This window comes from Pezoporus flaviventris, unplaced genomic scaffold, assembly GCF_033815535.1.
Source record: "Pezoporus flaviventris isolate CSIRO_AGI_PZ_B2104156 unplaced genomic scaffold, CSIRO_AGI_Pfla_v1 ptg000005l, whole genome shotgun sequence".
NCBI lineage: Eukaryota > Metazoa > Chordata > Aves > Psittaciformes > Psittacidae > Pezoporus > Pezoporus flaviventris.
Genome location: NW_026892553.1, coordinates 6,745,545 through 6,767,357, shown reverse-complemented (window position 1 = coordinate 6,767,357; position 21,813 = coordinate 6,745,545). Strand labels below are relative to the sequence as shown.

Sequence of the window (21,813 nt, the reverse complement as noted above, 5' to 3'; positions counted from 1 at the left end):
GTAAGTTCTCTACAACCGAGGTTCCAGCTTTACCACCTGGCCGGGTTCTGGAAAAGAACCTTCTCCATAAAGGAGAAGCCTGAACAGGGCAGTGCTGTAAACCTGCAGAGCTTTAGGGGGGGTGCAGAGAAACCTGTTGGTGTACAGTTGTCTGTGACACTCACATGTGGCAAAGAGGGGTTTGTGCTCTGAGAATGAGCTGCTGTAAAGCTTCCTCTTTGCCAGCGGCGTTTCCTGTACTTTGTTGTTCTTGGCCCACTTGTGGATGTTCTTCTAGGAAAGCCATGAAGCCAGGGCTGTGAATGGAGTTTTCCTTTGCTACCCCCACCTCATCCTGATGAAATCCAAGGAGATTAAAGGTAAATATCAGCACTTGCAGCACGTGAGGCTTCCTCTGAGCCCTGTTTACCCCTGCAGAGAGTTAGAGGTGGAGTGCAGAAGCCAACTCCTGCAGGCTGGGAGCTGCTGCTCATTCCTAGCACAAAACCAGCCCACAGTCAGGCTCAGTTTGAATAAAACAGATCTATTTCAGCACCATAACGTTTTATTAAACTACACTATCAAAATCACATTGATGGCAGGGAGAACATTGCTATCAGTGCATGTTTCCTGTACTAAGACTGCATTCAGAGCATCCAGCACTTGCTGAGGAAGAAGACACTGGAACAGAATCCTTCATAACCAAAGAGACAGTAGAAAACTGCTACAAAACCCAGGGCAGGTGGGAGCTGGGTGGAAGAGGAAACACTTCCATTCAGATCAGGCAGGGAGGGTTATTGTTAAGAAGTTCACTTTTAACTGGTATTCAACTTTTCATCTGAGTTCAGATGCTGCTGAACAGCAGGTTTTAAAGAGCAGCCCCTGTCCCTGCAACTGCCTGTTCACAAACCCACACAAATATTGTGTACTGCTCCTTCACTTGTGAACGGTGACGCACGTTGACCACAACAGCTTGAAGTGTTACTACAGTTATAAAACCCTGCTTTGTCTTCTAGAACAAACAATAAAAAGGAGCAGGAACACATTCTATACAGAAGTAAAAAACAAAAAATCGAACCAAAAAACGTGAGTTTCAGACAGAGTCGAGAACACGAGGCTGAGTTTGGAAAGTCACTTCTAACATCTCTATACCTAGTTCTAGTCTCCCCGAGCTGCTGCTGATGCTGTGGAACAACACAGCGACAGCTCCAAGCTGCGCCCCGGACCCCAGCAGCCTGCTGAAGCCAGCACCCTCCAGAGCAGGTCCCAGAGTGCTGCTGTGACAAACCTTCCCAAGGGCTGCAGTGGAGGTTTAAAGGAGATAAGGCTATTTGCAGTCTTCCTGTGAAGACTTGTGTTGCAGTTAACGTTTACAGCAGTGGGAACACAGCAAAGGAGTTGTCTGTTCTGCTGCTGTGAGGTCGGGCTCTTGGCAGGTGACAGGGTGAGGACAGTCTGTGTCAAGAGGAGGGGAGCTATATACATCAGTCTGCAATGTGATGGGTCTCTGGAGTTCCATTGCATGCCCAGCCAGCTGGGGTCTGCTTCACAGGGGTGTTGGGTTGTCAGTAGCACCCATCCTTCCAGGAATCGTCCTCTGTGGTCTGTGCTGACTGTAGAAACCTGGGTTGAGAGACAAATGGGAAAAGGGCACTAACAAACAGCTGCAAGAAGGAGGAAGATCCCAGAAACCTGCTGAGCACAGGGAATGCTTGTTTGAGGCTTCACATCTACTGATGCTAACATCTGGCGGCCTTCAGCAAACCGCTGCAGCCTCACATGTGCCAGAGGAACAGATGCAGCACCACCAATTCCAGGCAGTGCAGGGACATCAAGTGACATTTATCCTGCTCTGCTGTTAACACTGTTACAGGGTTTTTCCTGTGACTGAGTCCAGGAGAAGTATTTTCCCTGCAAATACAACTGAACACCTGAAAAATACCCAGGTTTTGTCAATGTATTACTGCAAAGTAAGACACTGATTTTAAATTAATATTCAGATGGGAGGTTTTAAATAGATACATTTCAATTGAAGGCTACAATGGGACATTAAAAATCAACAAGCACTTACTGTGTATTAGCCTGATACCAAATCACCTTCATTTTCCTCAATCATAAAAGTTCATGGTACAGCTGTGCCAAAAAGAGCTGTAAAAACCCAGCTTTTGGCAATTTATCACACAGTGAAGCACAGCAGATGCCTCAGGATGATGGGATGAGCATGCTTGCTCCAGTGCACAAAGCAGGCGTGCAGGTATGCATTAACATGTCTTAGAGGCCCTATTCTTTAAAGGGATTTAATAGGTTCTAAGTAAACACCTGCTTCTTTAAGACTATCTACAAGCTTCAGGTATCCACAGTGTAAGTATTTAGGAAGCTAACTGTAAAAGCCAGAAATAAATGTCAAAAAAAGCAAAGTCCAACCCGCTCTCGCACCTTTCCGGATTAAGATGTGGTCCCTAAATCAGTTCAGACTCATGAAACAAGAACAAGAATTGTAAGTTACTGAAGCCCTTTTCTATGCTCTGCTTTCCCCTGTTGTAGAAAGTTACTGCAAGGATACAGAATCATTCTACAGACAAGCCTTGGTAATTTGTCCTACTTTCCAAGCCCTTTAGAAACTCACCTGGAGTCCTAACCAAAGACTAAAGAAGACAAAAAACCACAGCAACCTTATTCTACCAGTAACAAAATTAAGAAGCACCAAAGTAGGTCATCTGGGAAGATTATTATATGAACAGCAAAGAGTTATTGGTCTTTTGGAAGAGTTTTTCCCCTTCCCACTGAGTAAGTATGTGCCATAATGTTCATTTCTTATAGAAAGAAGTTTGACCCTGGGGCTTTTCACTTTCTGGGATAATCAGCTTGGTTTTAATAACACACTTTTTAAAGCAGATGGAACACTGAAATACTGAGTGGTTTGGTCACTGCTGATGTGGTAAAAAGGGGCATCTCGCCCAGAAGCTGCTGAGTCCCAGCCAGGCAGTTCCCAAAGACATCCACAGAAGGGGACTGCAACCCTGTAATGTCCATCTCCCAGCTAAGTACTGCTCTTTCTTCAAAGGCTCTCCAGCCACAACCCCACATCTACAGTTAGTCAGTAGTTGTGACCCAACTCCATACCCACGTCATGCTTTTAAGATTGGAGATGAACATAACTTTTTAACCCAGTGGTTTAACCTGTGAACCAAAAGGCAGATGTTAAAGTCTGTGAGGTTTGGAGCCTCATGCTTACCTCCTGGATGGCGGTGTTGGCTTGTTCTTGGGCACCGAGATCCCCCCAACAGACGTGCGGGCTTTGATGGGGGAGTTTTTTGCCACAGTGACCATGTTACTGCTTCTGGTAGTGCAAGTGCTGCTGGAAGAGCCTGCGTGGAGCTGTGAAGATGCCTGTGGCTTTCGAACTCCACTGACAGGGCCTGTGTAACTGCAGGCTTTCACTGGCTGCCTGGGTGTGAGGAGAGAGTTTGTGCATGACCCTGCCTTCATCGGCTGTCGCACTGTCAAGGGAGACTGCCCAGCACTGGAGGAATACCTGAGCTTACTGGGAGCCAGACCTAGGAATAGAGCAACAAAAGGAAGAACAACCCAGTTGGCAAAGGTAGTTTAAGAACAATTCAGGATACCAGGCCTCTTAGGGTGTCCTTAGGGTTGGTTAGACAGACAGAGGGGAATCAGCTGCAGGGGTGCACAGAGAATACCTCACACCGACCTGCTGACCGCTGCTGGGTTCTGGGAATTCGGCTGCTTGGCACCTGCAGATCTGACTCCAAGCTCCGACTGCTCCTTACAGACTCCAAGGAGCGGAGGCTGGTCCTGGCCAGGTTGGGCATGCTGTGCCTCATCTCCTCTGAAACCAAGAGCAAATTCTCCGTTGCTGCTTCTGGTAGCAATGGGGATGTGTAAAGGGTTAGGCCCTCTCTTGAAAAACATACATGCTTAAAAACAGACAAGTATCACAGAACACTGGATTGGAACCCGAGGATCATCTGGTCCAACCTTTAACCATTAGTGTATAACTAATCCTAGAATCCCAGACTGGTTTGTGTTGGAAGGGACCTTAAAGCTCATCCAATTCCAACCCCCTGCCATGGGCAGGGACACCTTCCACTAGAGCAGCTTGCTCCAAGCCCCTGTGTCCAACCTGGCCTTGAACACTGCCAGGGATGGGGCAGCCACAGCTTCTCTGGGCACCCTGTGCCAGCGCCTCAGCACCCTCACAGGGAAGAGCTTCTGCCTAAGAGCTCATCTCAGTCTCCCCTCAGGGAGGTTAAAACCATTCCCCTTGTCCTGTCCTTACAGGCCCTTGTCCCAAGCCCCTCTCCAGGTTTCCTGTAGCCCCTTTAGGCACTGGAGCTGCTCTAAGGTCTCCCCTTCAGGAGCCTTCTCTTCTCCAGGCTGACCCAGCCCAGCTCTCTCAGCCTGCCTGCAGAGCAGAGCTGCTCCAGCCCTTGCAGCATCTCCGTGGCCTCCTCTGGAACCATTCCAACAGCTCCACGTCCCTCTTGTGTTGTTGCCCCAGAGCTGGACACAGTACTCCAAGCATGGTCTCACAAGAGCAGAGTACCCTCCCTTGACCTGCTTCATTCTTTGTTTCCATTAAATAACAGCTCTTTTGAAATGTGTATGTCAAAATTACTTGCACTGGCTCACGTCAAAGCTCAGCCCCAGCTTACCCTCACTGTTGGCATACTTGAGCCGGTCCTGCATGGGACTTTGCACAGACCTCCTTGGGGGACGGATCCGGGATGTGGATGACCTGCTGTAATCTGCACTGGAGGAAGGGGACTGACATCGGGGTGAACTGAGCGGAGAGGGTGAGTATCTGTGCGCGCTGCGGTACGACAGGGAGCAGTCGTAGTCATCCTCATCCTCCAGGCTGTACGTGTCGAACTCCTGGTCGCTGTAGGTCCCTCTGCGCAGGGAGTGAAGGGAGGCGCTGGAGCTGCGCCGGGACACAGATGCAGAGCTGGAGGCACAATCCTGACGGAGGCCTGGAGACAGAGGCAACCTGGATCAGAGGCAGGTTTTAAATAGGAATCCCTTACCCAGATGCAACACAATTCAGAAGCAACCCTTTTATCAGTGATTTCACCTTGGGAGGAGAGTCAAGTTAAGAACTTGCTTCGCTGGAGACACTCACAGCTTATGGAACACCTAAAGTGGAACAGTGTCACCCAGATCAGCACTGTTAATAGAGCTAATATTCAAATTGACCTGAATTACTCCCTATGTCACAGACACAAGCAGCTGTGACTGTGGACTAGATACTGCCACACGAGCATTGTGAGGTTAACTAGATGGAGGAGTTCAATTCACAGTATGAATGTTTTAGTTCAATTAATTACTCACCCACCGACATTTCACCTGGTTGAAACAAAGATCTGAACTCCTGTGTCCAAGGGAAAACACAGCCGATTCTTACAGACACCTCCAGTGCACATGTGTATTTACAGGTCCCCCCCCACTTACACCTTTAGTTCATCTTCTTGCCTAACAAAATACCAGCAATTTCCTACCAAGAACTAATTCAGCAAGCTGGCAGAAAGGGCTTTTGAGAAAGGCACCACTTAAAGCTCTGAAAAAGCCTCTTCCTAGTGCAGGGATTAAATAAAGGAAGTGTTGCCCACTCCTCTCCCTTGACAATGCAATATGAAAAGCCTCCATCTTTCCGAGGATGAAGCACTTTTCATATTGCACTGGAACCTTTGTAATGTGACAGGATTTTTATCACAAAGCATAAGAAAATATTCAAGTTTAGAAAGGAAAAGGCTGTTATTTGCTTTATTCACTTTCATACAACTTCTCCTGAGCTGCAAAAAAGTGATTGCAGATCTTGTGTCTTTTGCCCAGTTCTTAGATCATAGTGGTTTTAAAATGGATAAATGCACATTTCTAAAGTCAGTGAATGTTCTCCAGAGAACTTCATTCTCCATTTCCTGTAAATCAAATTAAGGATTCATTTGCACAGAAAAACAGATCCAACCACTTTGTTCCACCTTCAATTAGGAACTCATCCAAATCTCACTGAAGTCAATGCAAAGTTTACCCATGATTTAATGGGAATTGGATCCAAGCCCCAAAATTCCCCCACTGGGACACGAACTTGTTTCATTGTTAAGTTAAATCCACCGAGCTGCTTCTGAATGGTTTACCAGAGCAAAACTTAAACTATAACTCCATCTCTTCAGGTTTAGCACTCCTGAACTCCTGGGTTTACTCAGTAGAGCGGTGAAATAGTACATGCATCTTCTGTGCCATAAACAACTTGTAATACCCAGCCCTGCAGACAGCTGCTAACAGGGCTCCAGGCTGCAGCCACTGCTCAGAAAAACACACGTTTACAAGGAGAAAAATTGCTGGGTTATTATTTCAGCTGGATCAGCTCCCAAAGCAATCCACAGGGAATGTCCTGCTTGTGTTTGCTCAAGTGAGGGGGCTGCAACCAGGTGGGAACTGTGAGCTGCTGCTGTTTGAACTGCCATGACAATGAAACAGTCTCTCATGAAACTACACCTATACTTCAGAGACAACATGGGATGAAGGAGTTCTGAGTATTAAAGAGTGCTTATGTATTTAACAGTGGGGTGTGGGATAATACTTTCAACACTATCCTCTGCTTTAAGAGGTGTGATCTTGAGAATGTTCTACAATTGCTAAGTTTCAGTGGCAGTTCGGGCCTGTACAATATTAAAGGAAGCCCCTGCAAATCACAAACATGTGAAATGATCTTTTCAGTTATTCTTTTGTTGTTAGGGAAAGGGGAAGAGAACTCCAGTTGGAATCCATCTACGTTATCTCTACAGTGCTAAAACTACCACTCAAAGAAGATGGCCATCACCTACTTTCTTCCTGAAGGCGTGCCATGACCTGGACATCAGTCAAGTCCTGCAGTTTATATCCCATAGAGATGGAGTCATCAGATGTACTCAGCTCGCTGTCCACAGATGACTGAGAGCTCAGTGCAGAGTGCATGCTCAGATAACCTTCAGGAGGGAAGAGGAGCACAAAAAGCATTCAGACATCCACATACAAACCAAGAACAAGCAGCAGAGCAGGTATTCTGACAATAAAGCCAGTGCAGTTGTGAAGTTGAGGAATGGTTGCTAGAAATAATTAAGTAGTTAGAAATAACTGAGAACACAACACTCAGTGTTTTGACCTGCAGTTTTCAGGAGGCAGAGTTGTACCTGTGCAGGGAACAAGCTGTGGAGAAGGTAATTTTGAGCTTAGAACCATTAGAGTATCAGTATTATTTCTCCCTATTTTGAGAAAAGGGCAACTATTGATCTAGATACATACTTGTATTAAAAAAAAAAAACAACCAAACCAACCCAAACCTCACACAACAGAAAAACACCCCCTAGGGAAACACAAAAAATGACCAGAGAAATTTCTGGGAGAGCAGAAGGATCAGTGAATGTGAAACCTCTACATGGCAAATACGCTCATCTATGCCACATGCTCCCAGTGTAACTAACCCCTGAACACAGACACATCAGACCATGTAACTCACAGAGCTATTTTAGGAGAAAATACATCATTATCTTAAATTAATTCCAAGACAAGTTTGCAATTAGTAGTGTATAGATTTAGACCCCCCACTCTGACAGCAGATTGGATGAAGCAGGTAGATATGCAAGAGCCTGAGAGCACTTAACATCACTTTCAGCTAAAGTAGGCTTAAGAGATACAAATCCTGCTCAAGCAGGGATTTGATATCATCTCTTAAATAAAAAGCAACGAGCAGGCAGAGGCGCACCAGCAGACACATCCAGAGTGGAAGTCAGCCTCCCAGAGCATCCATGGGATGTCATTCACCACAGACTTCCGCTTCAGCTTCAGGCTTGGCCTGCTGTGTTCTGAGGGGTCTTCACGGCAGCACATTGGCAGAGTAATTCTCAACAAGGATGCCAGCAATACAACATTTTGCCTGCTCTCAGCAAAACATCTAAAAGCCATTTCTGAGCAGCCCTTTGAACAATGGTCAACTCCAGGCAGGCAGGAAAAAGCAGCAGTTTCCCAATATTATTTCTTCAACCAGTTTTGAAGAGCAGTAACCAATGACATGGAAAAGACACATTTAAAGTCCATGTGTAAAATAAATAATACATTGAGAAAACTGCTTTGTACCAGTAAGCCTCCAACTCCTCATCTGCAAAAGCCAGCTTTAAGATGTAACACAATACCACGACAGAAGTGTGACTGTAGTGTAAAGGACTGTGTCTGTGCACATGTGTGCTGCACAAATACATACTCCAAGTCAAGACCCTCCAGTATTATAACTGTACAACACAATCCTGTTTTTTCTTCTGTCGTCAGCAAAAGACATTGGAGGCAACATGAGCGTAGGGACTGCACCTGCGGGATGCAGGATAAGGAATAAGCAGTTTTCCCATACTAAAAGCTGTATTTTTAATGCAGCTGTTTAAGAAGTTCCCACTCAGTTGTACGTGGTTAGTTTGGTTGTTGCATTCTGAACTGCAGGTGTGTTTTAAAATGGTCAAGGAAAGAAGAAGGAAAACATTCACATTCTTTCATGAGCAAAAGCGCTGTGGGCTCAACACTGCAAGATGGGGTGACTGTGATTTTCATTACAGAACCTTCACATCTGGATTTTGTCACAGGCTCTTTGTTTAGTTTTTCAGGGCAGTTACTGTTAAAGAGTTTTCAGGGTAGGGAAGCTCCAATCTTCTCAGAAATAACATTAGATTTGAGTCACTCAAGTTGCTGGTGAACTTTAAACTCATGTTAGCACTTCCTTAAGGGACAAGCCACCACACATGCAAAGTGAACTCTCATGTATAATCCCATTTGGATAAAGCCTGTTCTATACCTGCCTTTTCATGTGGCACCCGTGACAGCCTTTGATTTGCAGGGTGAATGAAGAAGCCTTAGAAGTTCCACAGACACTTTGGTTTTACACATCAGTTACTGTTTCTGTGTGAAAAGGTGGGTAGAATCTAGATCGCCAACCAACCTCATGTTAAAAACAAGAGATTGATTTAGAAACGTTTCCCTGCAGAATCCAGCTTGCAAAGCTGGCAGCCCTACATGCAGCCTTTGTTTGCAAACAGAGATCAGTGTTCACTTCTATTTACAGCAGAAACCCAGCAGCTCTCAAGAGCATACCTGCACCTGTGGAAACATCCATATCAACCCTTTTTTAATCCTTAAAATAGAGGCTCATCCAATAGCAAGCTTCAAGCCAGGACTGTTAAATATGCTTTATGTTTTTAAACATGCAAATTAGGACATAGCAATTTCCAGGAAAATAAACAAAGAAAGAAATCAAGGAAGATTCCTTTGATCATAAAGCCAAAGGGCAAAGTCTTTGTGCTCGGAAGCTGAGCACAACCTGCATCCAGGATAAATGAGGCTCCTGGAAGAGCCCACATGGACTCCTTAGGCAGCAGCTTTATATGCAAAGGCAGACTTGAGGCTCAGAAGCTTCATTATCATTCCTACAAATATGGGTTTCCAACAGGAATTGTGTGGAAATGGCCTCTAAGGTAGGAAATCTTACTCCAAACGCAATAATATCTGACAAAACTTTTGTTATATTGTGTTCACCTGCCCACTTGTCCTATCTAAAAGCTTCTCCTGGAGGTTACACCTTTTACCTTAAAGCACAAGGCTCCTTTCTGTTGCCTACACTAATCACGATTTACAAAAGAAACTCTCAAGCCAGCAAACTGAATCCAAGGAATTTCATAAAGTTAACACCTACAGAGGATACCATTATTCAAGAGCAGTATTTTCTTTGCCCCACCAGCTGTTTTCTACCTGAAGTCACTTAAAATTAGTACAATTTATAAATATATAAATTTATAAAAACAGAAACCATGAAATAAATACAAAACATTTAGAATGCAAGGAGGTTTTCTCTAATGAAACAGACGAGACCTGGGTCAGTCAGCAAGCAAAATAAAAAGAGAAAATCCCCATGAGTGAACTTGCATCTCTTAGTAACTTTTCCCTGTGTCAGTTAGTAAAACTCCTTGCATTTTAAACACTGGAGGTTTGCACTGCTCTATTGACATGCCATACCTGAGCTGCCACAGGTTAGTAGTGCTTTGTTAGTCGATTTGAGATGCCCGGGAGAGTTTAGTGCATTGCTACAGGAGCCTGGCTCTGTATTCAGATTATGGGTGCTTGGTGATGCCAGCGGACTGCAATACAGGTTTTTCCATCTACTGGCTAGAAGGAAAAATACAAAAAAGCCATCAAGGTTATCAAGTTATTTTGAAAACCAAAGAGCATAAGATAAAGAAAGGCAACAGATCAAACAAGATTCAATACTGGAACAGATGTACTTCAAATGAGACATTTTGACAGTGTCGGTTACCACTGTAGGAAGCAAAGCGGTGCCTGCCTCTTGCTTGCTCTCCCCTTTAACTTGTTCTGTCACTTCTGAAGAATTCCAGGAATAACTGCTGACAAACTGGGCTTTAACAAGCCACACGCTTTGAAAGGGCTGGTCTTCAGACATGGCTGTTTTCATGAGTATCTGTCATTTCTACACCCATCTTCCCTCTCAAGAACTCCACTGACCTGCATATCTTTACACATCTGTTATTTTGACTTTATCCTGATGGATTCAAACCAGCGTTACACTGCAAAGCTGTGCCTTGGGACTGAACTGAGAGCAGATCAGTATGGGAAACAGCCATTCTGAAATTCTCATTCAGCACAAAGACTCACATATGAGTTAGTGAAACAGTCAAAAGTAAGCCAGGTAGCAGAATTAGTGCATCCACACTTGTGAAGTGGGAAATGAGCACCTAAGGAATGACTTCATCTGTAACCTGTATATATTCAAAGGGCTGCTGGACTGCCCATAAGCCATTACCACTGAGAGAACAGTAGCTAAGAAAACAATGAAGATTCACTATATAAATAAGTTTTGTTGTTTATTCTCCCCCCCCCCCCCCCCCGAAGTATAAGGTCAGACTATTTGAGTTTGGAGCAATGCCGTACAATAAAAGCTGATATATTTCAGGCAGAAAGCAAAGAGTTAATGGAATGAACCTTCATTCGAGTTTTTCAGAGCAGATGGTTTATGAAAGTAAATGAAGTTTGGTCTCAAACAACATTGAGTTATCTCAAATGAGGAATTTCAAGGCTAAACTCAAAATAAGCCTGACCACAAGCACTGCCAAAACACTGGAAGAATGTAAACTTAAACCCAACAACAAATCATAACCCAAACAATGAGAAAAGCCACCCAAACCCCTCCCAACAAAACAGCATCCTCTCAGACTTCAAATCCCTGAAGTCAAATTACTGCCCAAACTGAAGTCAGGATTCTTGCATTCACACAGAAGACAAAGCCAGTTCAAACAAGGCAGACAGCAACTTCTGCACCAAGCTGGGGACTGGATTTCAGCAGTTAAGAACATCCCTGAACTTCACACCATTAATTCTGTTGGAAACTGCACTGTTTCAAACACTAACCCTGCTTTTGTGTTTAGATGTTGGCGAGTCAAACCAGACAGATGAAGGTGCAACAGCTCCTGCTCTGTGATGATTTTCCCTGAGGAGCTCTTAGAGGAACATACTAAAACTGGTCACTCCTCCAGCTGCAGGGTAAATGCCAGCTGCCTACAGAGGAAAGCTGTATGCTACAGAAAGCTGTACAGTATAGAGCAGGATAACTTATTCACTGCAAACCCCTCAGTGGTTTGGTTACCAGCAATTCAGCCCATTTCCCATTCTAACCCAGAGTACATTGGAAAAGACGTGGTTAGGATATCCACCACATGGATTCCAGGTGATATACTACAGGTATGCAGAAACAGAACCTTCTCAGGTTTGGAATGAAGTAACATCTGCAGCTATTCTAACAGCTCTTACATCAGTGAAAGGCTAATGTGGTATTGATCCTCTGGTGCTCTGAAAAAAGAAAACACACAAACCTACAACCCCAGAATACTACTGAACAGAAGGCTCTGTAGCATTTCATTTCAGGCAGATTGATTACGGGATTTTCCTTCCGTGGTGAAGTAATGCAGCTAAAAGCAACCACAAACTGCTTGTTGGGGAAGATAAAACTGGAATTAAAACTAGGTTTCCACGTGACTCCATTTCTTCAGCTTAGGGATTTTAATGTTTTATGATTGTAAGCTTTGAGCAGCGGACAACTACATTACCAGGTAATGCTACTAATGGTACGATACTGTAAGAATCATCACTATTAGAAACAACACCACCAGAACTTTTGATATAGAGAAGAAGCTGCAATAAGAGTTTTGTGTGAGTCTCTCCCCCATTCTCCTGAAGCATATTAGTCCCTCTGCATATTTGTACACTGAAGATGTTTAAATACTGAAAAATAATATCAAGAACCAGCAAACACTAAAACATGTTTTAGAGTTTTGGCTCTGAACATAATCAAAAGCAGAAAACAAGGTGGTCAATCTGGCTGTTAAATTGAAATGCCTCTATTTGCTTCTTAACAAATACATAGAGGTGAAAGACCACAGTTCCACTTGTTTGGTCTGTTCCTTGCCATCAGTGCAATTTTCTTGCTGTTTACAGACTGATCTCCTACCTTCATAGCAGAGGCACGACCAGCGTAACCAAAAGCAGGGAGGTTTCTACACACCACCACACAGGGCTGCACAAACATGCACAAATCTGAGCCAGTATGTGAAGTGCTGTGTCTGCAGACACTCTCCACCCTGCAACTGCACCCTTCAGTTCTCCTCTGCTTCACCACTTCTCACGGATGTCAAGTACACAAGTGGATATGAGGGACACTTGAGGCAGCAATGTCCCAGCTTACATACCTTGATCAAGTCTGCTCAGCAGAGTCCGACAGGCCACCTCTGTCTCGGGGCTGGGGTTATCCAGCACCTGCCGGCACCATTTTAAAGGTGAGGCTGTTTTCTGATCCACAGATTTCCTCGGGGATACGTAGAGCCTTTGCAAAGATGGAAAGGAGACAGCAAAAAATGCCCATTAACTCAAAGCACACAGCCAACGAAACAGCATTTACTAAAGTGCATTTAACAGGAGTTAATAGAGAAGTTACCCACATGAAAAACAGGGGAGGAAGATTTAGATTAGACATTAGGCAGAAGCTCTTCCCTGTGAGGGTGCTGAGGCGCTGGCACAGGGTGCCCAGAGAAGCTGTGGCTGCCCCATACCTGGCAGTGTGAAGGCAAGTTCTAGTATCTGAGCATGAAACGATGATGAGGATGGTTTTAAGACCTCAAGGAAAGTCTGCATGTGGTTCACTGGCCTCCTACACTCTTGAGCAATAACTTTTGACACTCCTGCAGTGAGACACATCAAGTCTTTCTGCTCCAGTTACTCATTCTCACTCAGGCACCTTGTATTCAATTCATAAAACATAGCTCTCCACAACAAAACCAATACAGATCAACAGATATTTCAGTAATTATCCCATTACTTTCTAAAACCTCTCATGTTTAAAAGGCACAGAAACATACTATGGGGGTCTCAGGTGCCTATCCATGTTTGGCAGAGGTAAAAGAGACAACTGGGATATTTAAAATACTGGCATCAAAATGTCCATCTCAGCTATCACCCTGCCTTCTGTCCTGACTCCAGGTAAGGATAAGCATAGAAACAACCAATCCCAAAGCCATACTGATGCAGAACGCTGTCCTGGACTCCCTCAGCCTGGCAATCTGGGAGTGTCAGATGGAGCACTTATCAAAATCACATTTTTTAGTGAAGTATCTACATCTAAGCCCATTTTTTACTTCATACCTGCTTCTAGCACCCACAGCACCCTATTGCAGCAAGTCCTGCAATGCCCCAGCGTCCAGGGTGAAGAACCACCTCCATCCATTCACCTGCCCTGAAAATGTCACCTGTTCTTTACACTTATATTCCTCTTGTCTGGCTCTTGAGGGGTGGGTACAGACGGAAGGTCATTATTCCCCATTGTCTCTTGACACGCTACTCATGGGTTCATAGATCTTAATAATATCCCTGCCCCTGGCCAGACCCATCTTTTGCAGTCTCTTCAGTCACGCTCTCCCGAAGAAGCTTTTTCATACCAAGCTTTACAGGCAAATACCAAAATCCAAAAGCTAATTTGCTATTGACAAAATAAATGCTGAGAAACACGAACACTATTATTCCTGCAGCTGCACTATCCCTACAAGCACGTCTTGCTGCGCTCCTGCATGGGTAAATGAGCATTGCAGCCACTCAGATCCAATAAATCAGAGAGAGCCAATTGCTCTCTCTCTGGATTTACTTTACAGTTGAGACAAAAAAAGCAGCAATAAAACCATCAAACAAAAAAGAGGCCAATGGCCTCCTTAGGGCAGGTCACGTTGTTCTTCACGTATTTTAGGTTAAGGGAGGAAATCCTGCTCTACTTCAGGAAGCAGTAGCTCTACCCAGCTCCTTCCACACCGCTAATCATGCTTCTATGTGATCAGACGTATGGTAACACTTGTTTGATTGCCAGAACTGTTTCCACATGGAACAGGGTACTGGAGTCCTCTGTAGTATGGCAGAGGACTCTCGTTTCCCAGCTGACAAGTCTATTGGTAAGAGATGGTCTCACTTAAATTTCATACAATCATAAGATCAATCACAGACTGGTTTGGATTGGAAAGAACCTTAAAGCTCACTCAGTTCCAACCCCCTGCCACGGGCAGGGACACCTTCCACTAGAGCACCTTGCTCCAAGCCCCATCCAACCTGGCCTTGAACACTGTCAGGGATGGGGCAGCCACAGCTTCTCTGGGTTCCCTGTGTCTGTGTCTCACCACCCTCACAGGGAAGAGATTTCACCAAACTCAAGGAAGAAAGCTCAACTCAGAGCACTGACAGACAGCTTAACTGAACAAGAGGGGAATTCTGGTTTTGATCCCACAGCATCTGCCTTAGTAAATTTCCTTTTCAAGAAGCTCTGGGGAAGGCTTCAATGTACCAACTTCTCAGGTACCCTGGCATCATGTATGCAGTGTTTCTGGTACAAATATGCTCAGGCGTGCCATGAAGCATGCACACAACCGTCAGTTAACCAGTCAGCCAAAGTCCTTCGGCTTTAACAAATACCTGATTCCTCAGTAAGCTTTACCCTGCAGTTTGCTCCCTCAACTCAGCAGCTGGGGTGTGAAGCGTGCACTGTTTAAATGCCAAAAGGTTACGCTTTGAATGTTTTCTGTGCTCAAATTGCAAATGACAATTTAGAACCTATCTGAGTAGTTACAAAGCCTAGCACAAAATTCAGAAAGTAAACATCAGGGGCATATATCCTAAATGTGATGTACTGGGGTTTGCTGTGGAACTGATTAAATATAAATGAGGTTTTCTTCAGCTTCTGTGAGGAAACCCTTAGATAAAACATCTTTACTTTCTGCTTAGTAGTGTTTCACTTTCCCATATCAAGAATGCTATGAAATGCAGCTCTGGTAAGTGCCAGGTAGTTCCAGTTGCGCACCAATGATGACAACTTTCCAACCTGCACACTGCATTGAAGAAAAAGCATCTTCACAATTCAGGACACATCAGATGAGTTGTAAGTGTGCAAGCCTGTACTGCCTGAGAGGTTAAGATCCTAATCAGGTAAGATATTTGCACTAGTAAATCTATAGGTCTTAAGAGGAGACTTCAGGCTGCAGAAAGCTCTATAACTCGTGCATTAGGGCATTAAACTGAGAGTAAATTGAACTGCAGTTTTTAAGACATGATGGTTTATTACATGCCTTCCACAGCACTTAGCAAAAGTTGCTACCACAGCACTAAACGTGAGCTACATGCATCAGAGCAAGAAGAAAGAGATTGGAGGTAGCTAAAGATATTTAGAACGATTTAGGTTTACAGGATATACTTCCAGAAAGTGCTCAGAAGGCAGCTAAATTCTTCTGTAAAGGTGTATTTCAAACAGGTAATGCATCCATTTTCCTTTCCTTCACACATCACTCCAGAAAGTTGATTTTAACATTTTTTTCTGCGCTTTATGTTGTTCTAGTCTCAAATCTAAACACTATTGTTGAACAGAACAGCTCAACAATAGAGTGTTGTGGAACAACAGTGAAACAACATTGGGCAGGTCTTGTAATGATAGAAGCTAAGGGAAAAAGGAGGAAAATCATGTGGAAAACACTCCACACGAAGACATTCCCGTATTAGCCCAAGTAGAGGCCTGAGACTTTCTTACCCAGAAACTGGGAAAAGAGGAATAAAATGATACTGCAAAGCCCTGAAAAGGCGCTGCTTTTCCTGCCTATCTAGTGACTAATCCTGCTCAACAAAATCCCCAAATCTAGGCACTAAATCCCAGAAGCTCTAAACACACATTAGCTTAAGCTCATGACACAGCCAATAGTCTGTAAGATGATCAAAAGGCACCTTGTGGGACAACTCACGAGCTGCATTATACGAACATGGCACAAGGCTGCTGAGCTGCGTGTGAAAAAGATTTCCCGCTCTGCGCTGGCAGTGGGACCAAGCATATCCCTGCTCACACCTCACCCTAAGGAAAAGAGCAGGAGCCAACACCTCGAGCCTTTCTCTAAGCAAGCAGTTGACTATATCAAGTTAAAAATACCTCTGGAAGGTTTTCATCAGGTGACCAGCCTGAGAAACTAAGACCTTGTGAATTGCTTTTCATAGAGTGGTTTGGGTTGAAGGGACCTCAAAGCTTATCCAGTTCCAACCCCTGCCATGGGCAGGGACACCTTCCACTAGAGCAGCTTGCTCCAAGCCCCTGTGTCCAACCTGGCCTTGAACACTGCCAGGGATGGGGCAGCCACAGCTTCTCTGAGCAGCCTTGCCTGTGCCTCACCACTAAACAATAAACTAAAAGCAGAGAAAACCACAACTTAATTCTTTGGGGGAGCACCTACAAGGGGCAATCACTGAGGAAGACAAACAAGGTCAGGCTCCTGCAAGCACGGCTGGTTTGATCCCTTCTGTGCAGGGAACAGCCTTTCTGCAAACTACTCTGGAGCTGACCTGCACTGAGATGTAGCTTAAAGGAGCTCACCCATTAGCAGTGAGCAGCACTCCAGTCTGAATGTGGCTGAGCTGTGCTGACCCAGCAGCACAAAACACTGACTTCCACTTGATCAGGTCTAGGGGATATTTACAATTGTGAACAGCTATTTGAGAAAGGGACCTAAGCAAGCAAGTCAAAGGAGAGGCACCAAGGAGGTAGAGAGTTACAGCTGCAGCGTGGGATGCGGCACCTCACCTTTCCGAGTTCAGTGACCGCAGGGTTGTTGTTATAAACACAAACCCTGCTGAAGCTGAGGGAAGCTGCACAGAATCATGTGCAAGTTTGATCTAAATAAACCTAATAATTTCAAAGTAGTGCAGAAACTAAGCCTCTGTCTGCACCTGCAAAATAAGCCCCCTGCCGCGTGCCTTTGTGCTTCCGCCTTCCCCTCCTGGGGCCATGGGCTTTGCTGTTATCACATCAGCCCAAGGGCAGACTGCACCAGAGGCTTCAAACCTGCTGAGAAGTTATGATGCATAAGAACAATATCACAACAGAAAGCACCCTGAAGTTTGGACCTGTTCTTAGAACTAGAATGACACGAACATCTAAGAACCAAAGCCTCATTTTTTGAAAGCTTCTCACTCCCAATCCCCTGTTTTAAACACCTTCATATTTTAAAGACTACAAACTAAATTCTTTATTCTTTAAGGTATAAAGCATCACCCCCTCTAGTAGGTGATATTAAAGATAAGGTCAGCAGACCAAGAGGACCAGGCTGTTAACTGAACAGATAGGAGCAATGCAACATGATCAAAGATGATTTATGACAATAGTACTTGCACAAGTGCTCTGTAATACCACAGCTCCTTGGGGAACCTCTTTTTAATATGTTTGCCTGTATGAGACAAATCTGACAAGAAAACAGAGGTATCAACAACAGGAAGATCATGGTCTAGTGAGAAGATCACCTGGCAAAGAACAACCTCATGAGTCACCAGCTCAAGGGAAGGTGAAGACACAGCTGCTGGGAGCAGAATCAGTCTTGATGGCACCAACACCATCCATTGCCCACGTGATCTCAGACTCCCTCTGGTTCCTTCACCCAATCAATGCAATTTGAAGAATCTCATGAAAATGAACATAAAATTGACTGCTTTCATTAACACAGAAATAATGAAGCCTGTCTTCCAAATTTAACTGGTTAAATATATTCTTTTTAAAGAGATCTGCTCCAAATGCTGTTTAGGTATCCTAAGGAGTTTCAGTGATTGAGTTAGAACCATTATATAGGTTTTAAAAGAAAGCTTGCAAAGAAAAAAACAACCAACAATCATGTTTTTAATATAACCTCAAATTTAGACTTGAGCCAAGTGAGCTCCATTCCATTAACAAAAGTTTACCTTCACTTACATCGGCTGAAATTTCAAGTCGCAGCTACTGCATGAGTTGGAATTAGCCTCAAACTTTACCTAGCTTTGGAAGGGCAAAGGGAAATTAATCTGCTGATTTATACAACAAGTTCTAAACGAGGCTGGTGAAGCAGAGAGGCCTACACAGTGAGCTTGGCTGAGGATTACATCACTGATCTGTTTCACTTCATGTCTCCAAACAAAAGAAACAGGTTAACTGTGAAGAAATGGTATTCAGGAAATGAAAATTGTTTGTTGTCTTAGATACCAGCAAAAGCCACAAATTCCAGGCAGCCTGAGGTCTCACTTTGCATTTTACAACACTCTCATTTGTACATAACTATTAAATAACGTATTTAAAGTTTAAAAACTCCATTATTCATTTACCATGTGTTACACAAAAACCGGCAGGGAAGGGAAGTTTTCTGTGCTTGCTACAGCAGTGTCAGGAAGAAAGGGGGAAAGACAAAGCCTTAAACTGATTCAAGAAATAATAATAATGCTCTGGCAAAATGGTCTTAAAAATAAGACCAGTCAATAACAGGAACCACATTCCTGCTGCTAGCAACCGAAGCACTGTATAGAAATCACTTTATATCCTTAAAAATCACTGCACACCTAAAACCAAACTCCCAACTGCAGCAGGAGTTCCAGATATCACTGAGGGTTTGAAATACCTACCAGCAGTCTTCTTCTTCGTTGCAGTTTTCAAGTTCTAACACTTTGACTTCATCCAGATCCGTGTCATTGGACAGACTTTCTGATTCTCTGCATTTCTGGCTGGGATTTTGTTCGTTTGTTTTAACTGAGGAATCAATACCAGCAAGGACCACGTTTCCCATCAGCTCTGTACTATCACTCGTGGCTGTACGTGAGGAACACCTCACGTCACCATCATCCTTCACTTCCACCTTACACACGCTGGAAGACAATTCCTCAGTGGCACTGCTGCTACTATACTGCATTTGGGCATCTGTATCTTTTGTGAAGCAGTTGTTATCTCCTGCCTCTTTCCTTATCTTGCTTAGTTGGCTGTGCAGATCCACCATGATTTGCAATTCCTGCTTCTCGGTGATGGCATTGATGCTGTTATTAATCTCCATCCCATTAAGACCAGAGCCATGGTTATCCACAACAGTATGGAGCTCACTCTGCACTGTCCCAAGCACACTCCTGCTGCTCTTGGTCCTGGGGTGCTGGTTCTCTATCTCCAGCCTCCTCACCAGCTCCCTCAGCTTCCGCACCTCTGCCAGCTCCGCACCCACCTCCTGGGGGGCCGGTGCCGTGGCAGGGCCCATGGCTGAGTTCTCCATGGAGTCTCGTCCTAAGGCTGGCTCGAAAGCATGATCCTGCTGTATGACCGGCACATTTCCAGGCACCACCATCATCCAAAACACACAGTGGCACTGCAAGACATGAGAAACATCTAAAAGCTCCATGAAGATGCACCGTATTTTTAAGCCAACTGGCATTAAACCCCCCAAAATCTCATTTTTATAATCACAATTACATTGGGTACAAGGACATTTAAACAAAACCTATTGAAAGATAACAACTGAAATTAATAGGAAACATTTCAACAAACACAGAATACTCATTTGAAACAGTGAGGATGTGTGACTTGTGCTACAAAGTGGCTGTATAAAAGGAAGCTGATTTAATCACAGTTTCCATCTGTTTACTAACAAAATTTGTGAGAAAAGCACTGCCTGAGCAAAGCCAGGAAACTTCATTAGCAGGTGCTGACGTCAGGCAAGGACAGCACGAAGAAAATGCTAAAAACAGCCTTTGTTCATTACCAGGTTTACCCTGGAAAAGCAGAAAAGGAATTGGAGAAGGTTTCTGGATCAACTCACAGCAAAGACTAATGACAAGAACCACAGTTACAGTGGGAGGTGAAAATAAGCATTATTTGTGTCTTAACTAGCATCTTTTCCGGTTACAAGTGCAAAGGGAGAGGCAAGCTCTTTGAGGCCAACATAGCAAAAACCAGAACAAAAAGAGAGATAAATACACCCCACCATAGATGACATATTCCAGTAAGTTTCATAAACCAAAGCCTTCTACTTGGTTTGGTTTGTTAAATGCTACTGTTCACCCTGTGGCTGTCAACCAGGGTGAATAGCAGCAGAGCACCATCACTCTGGCAGCTTTACACTGCCCAAGTTTCCAGGCTTCCCAAAAATTCACATGCATTTAACAACCAGCTTTCCACCACTTACAGATAAGAAGCAAACACTGGTTTTCCCCTGCACTAGTGATTTACATGAGTTTTCCATTTCAACATGGGATTCATTTCTGAACTGACTCTTCACTGAAGAGCCCCTAACACAAGATTAATGCTCCACAGGAGTAAAAGGGAGTCCCTTCAAAAATATAAATCCTATTTCAGAGAAGGAGAGCAAACAGACGGACAGATGAGGAAAGTCAGAAACAACCACGCTGAAGTTTAATAGAAGATGTGATGCAGACATCACAATTTCACTTGCACCCTGTTTTTCTGTAGCTGTAGATGTTCTTCCCCCTCCATTTGTTGCCTCAAAGTTTCCCCTGTCTTCAAGGCCTAACTGCCAGCAGGTGAGAGGAAAACACAAAAATTCAGTGTCAAACAAAGGGCACGAAGCCAGCAAGGTTAAAAATACACCAACACCCCCTCAGCATCTCGCTGTTACTTCAATCCCTTGTAACTGCAGCACCTGAGTGTGTTTCCTACAAAACACATTTTGTTTTGGGTTTTTAACTTGTCAGTTGGTGGTTTTATTTAGGTCCTGTACAGAAAAGATGAAAGTTTCAGGCTTACATTTGAATTAGTAATGAAGACAAACAGCTCCTGTGAAGAGCTGACTGCAGTGCGCTTTGAACACCACTCTCAAAATGACGCCTCTAAGGAGCATTCCTGAAGTCGTTTTGACCTGGGAATGAGAAATTTAACGTGGGGCTCCCAGAAAATCAGATTCCTACTCATACGTCCACTTGGAAAACCTCCTTGTGGCATCACCCGCTCTCTCCATGAGTAACGAAGCATGGATGATCTCCAAAGGAACACGGAGGATTCCCAAAGGCAGCTCAAAGCTCCTGCTCAGGAACTTGCTGAGGATGCACCAGTGGGGAGTTTAAGCGTCCTACTGTCAAAGCAAAACACCACAGCCCAAGGGGGGAGCAACGAGATCTGTCACCCAACAAATCCCTTCCCCTCTAAGGCTGAGGAGCAGCAAAACCTGTTTTTTCATTCACAGACAGGGAATAAACAGATTAAAACCATTCCGCTTTTTCCCACGACCAGCAAGCCTAAATAAAGGAGCAGGGATGCAGGAGGTCAAAATGTGCATCTGAAAAACTTGATTTCATTGTATACAGGGCTCAAAAGGCGGGGGAAAGAGAAGGGAAGGGAAGAGGCGGCCCCATCTGAAGCCCTTGCTGTGCCGGAGACAATCATTCGGAGTTTCCCATCAAGACATCCGGGTTTCTAACGGGGGTTAACGGGATCCC

At 44.3% G+C, this 21,813-nt stretch overlaps 1 protein-coding gene across 2 annotated transcripts; it reads right to left on the bottom strand.

The window, feature by feature from the left end:
• Window positions 1-1,276: 1,276 nt before the first annotated feature.
• Window positions 1,277-21,607, bottom strand: LOC133265371 (SLAIN motif-containing protein-like). 2 transcript variants are annotated; one of them, XM_061445820.1, is made up of 9 exons: window positions 21,125-21,607; window positions 19,006-19,730; window positions 12,771-12,904; window positions 10,030-10,179; window positions 6,825-6,965; window positions 4,656-4,973; window positions 3,692-3,829; window positions 3,215-3,536; window positions 1,277-1,602 (listed from the first exon to the last, which is right to left on the bottom strand). In XM_061445820.1, exons 2-9 carry the CDS (start codon window positions 19,710-19,712, stop codon window positions 1,545-1,547), a joined length of 1,968 nt encoding a protein of 655 aa, XP_061301804.1. In that variant the 5' UTR covers window positions 19,713-19,730; window positions 21,125-21,607; the 3' UTR covers window positions 1,277-1,544. The 2 variants fall into 2 exon arrangements, with proteins under 2 accessions (XP_061301804.1, XP_061301806.1); XM_061445822.1 differs by lacking the exon at window positions 10,030-10,179.
• Window positions 21,608-21,813: the final 206 nt, after the last annotated feature.

What these genes read in the sequence shown, in the direction of transcription:
- LOC133265371 (XM_061445820.1), bottom strand. Translation starts at nt 19,712, where the DNA reads ATGATGGTGGTGCCTGGAAATGTGCCGGTCATACAGCAGGATCATGCT. An exon ending in GGCACGCCTTCAGGAAGAAA is followed by an intron (nt 4,974 to 6,824) that starts GTAGGTGATGGC and finishes CTCTGTCTCCAG; the next exon opens with GCCTCCGTCAGGATTGTGCC. An exon ending in AACCCAGCAGCGGTCAGCAG is followed by an intron (nt 3,537 to 3,691) that starts GTCGGTGTGAGG and finishes CTCTATTCCTAG; the next exon opens with GTCTGGCTCCCAGTAAGCTC.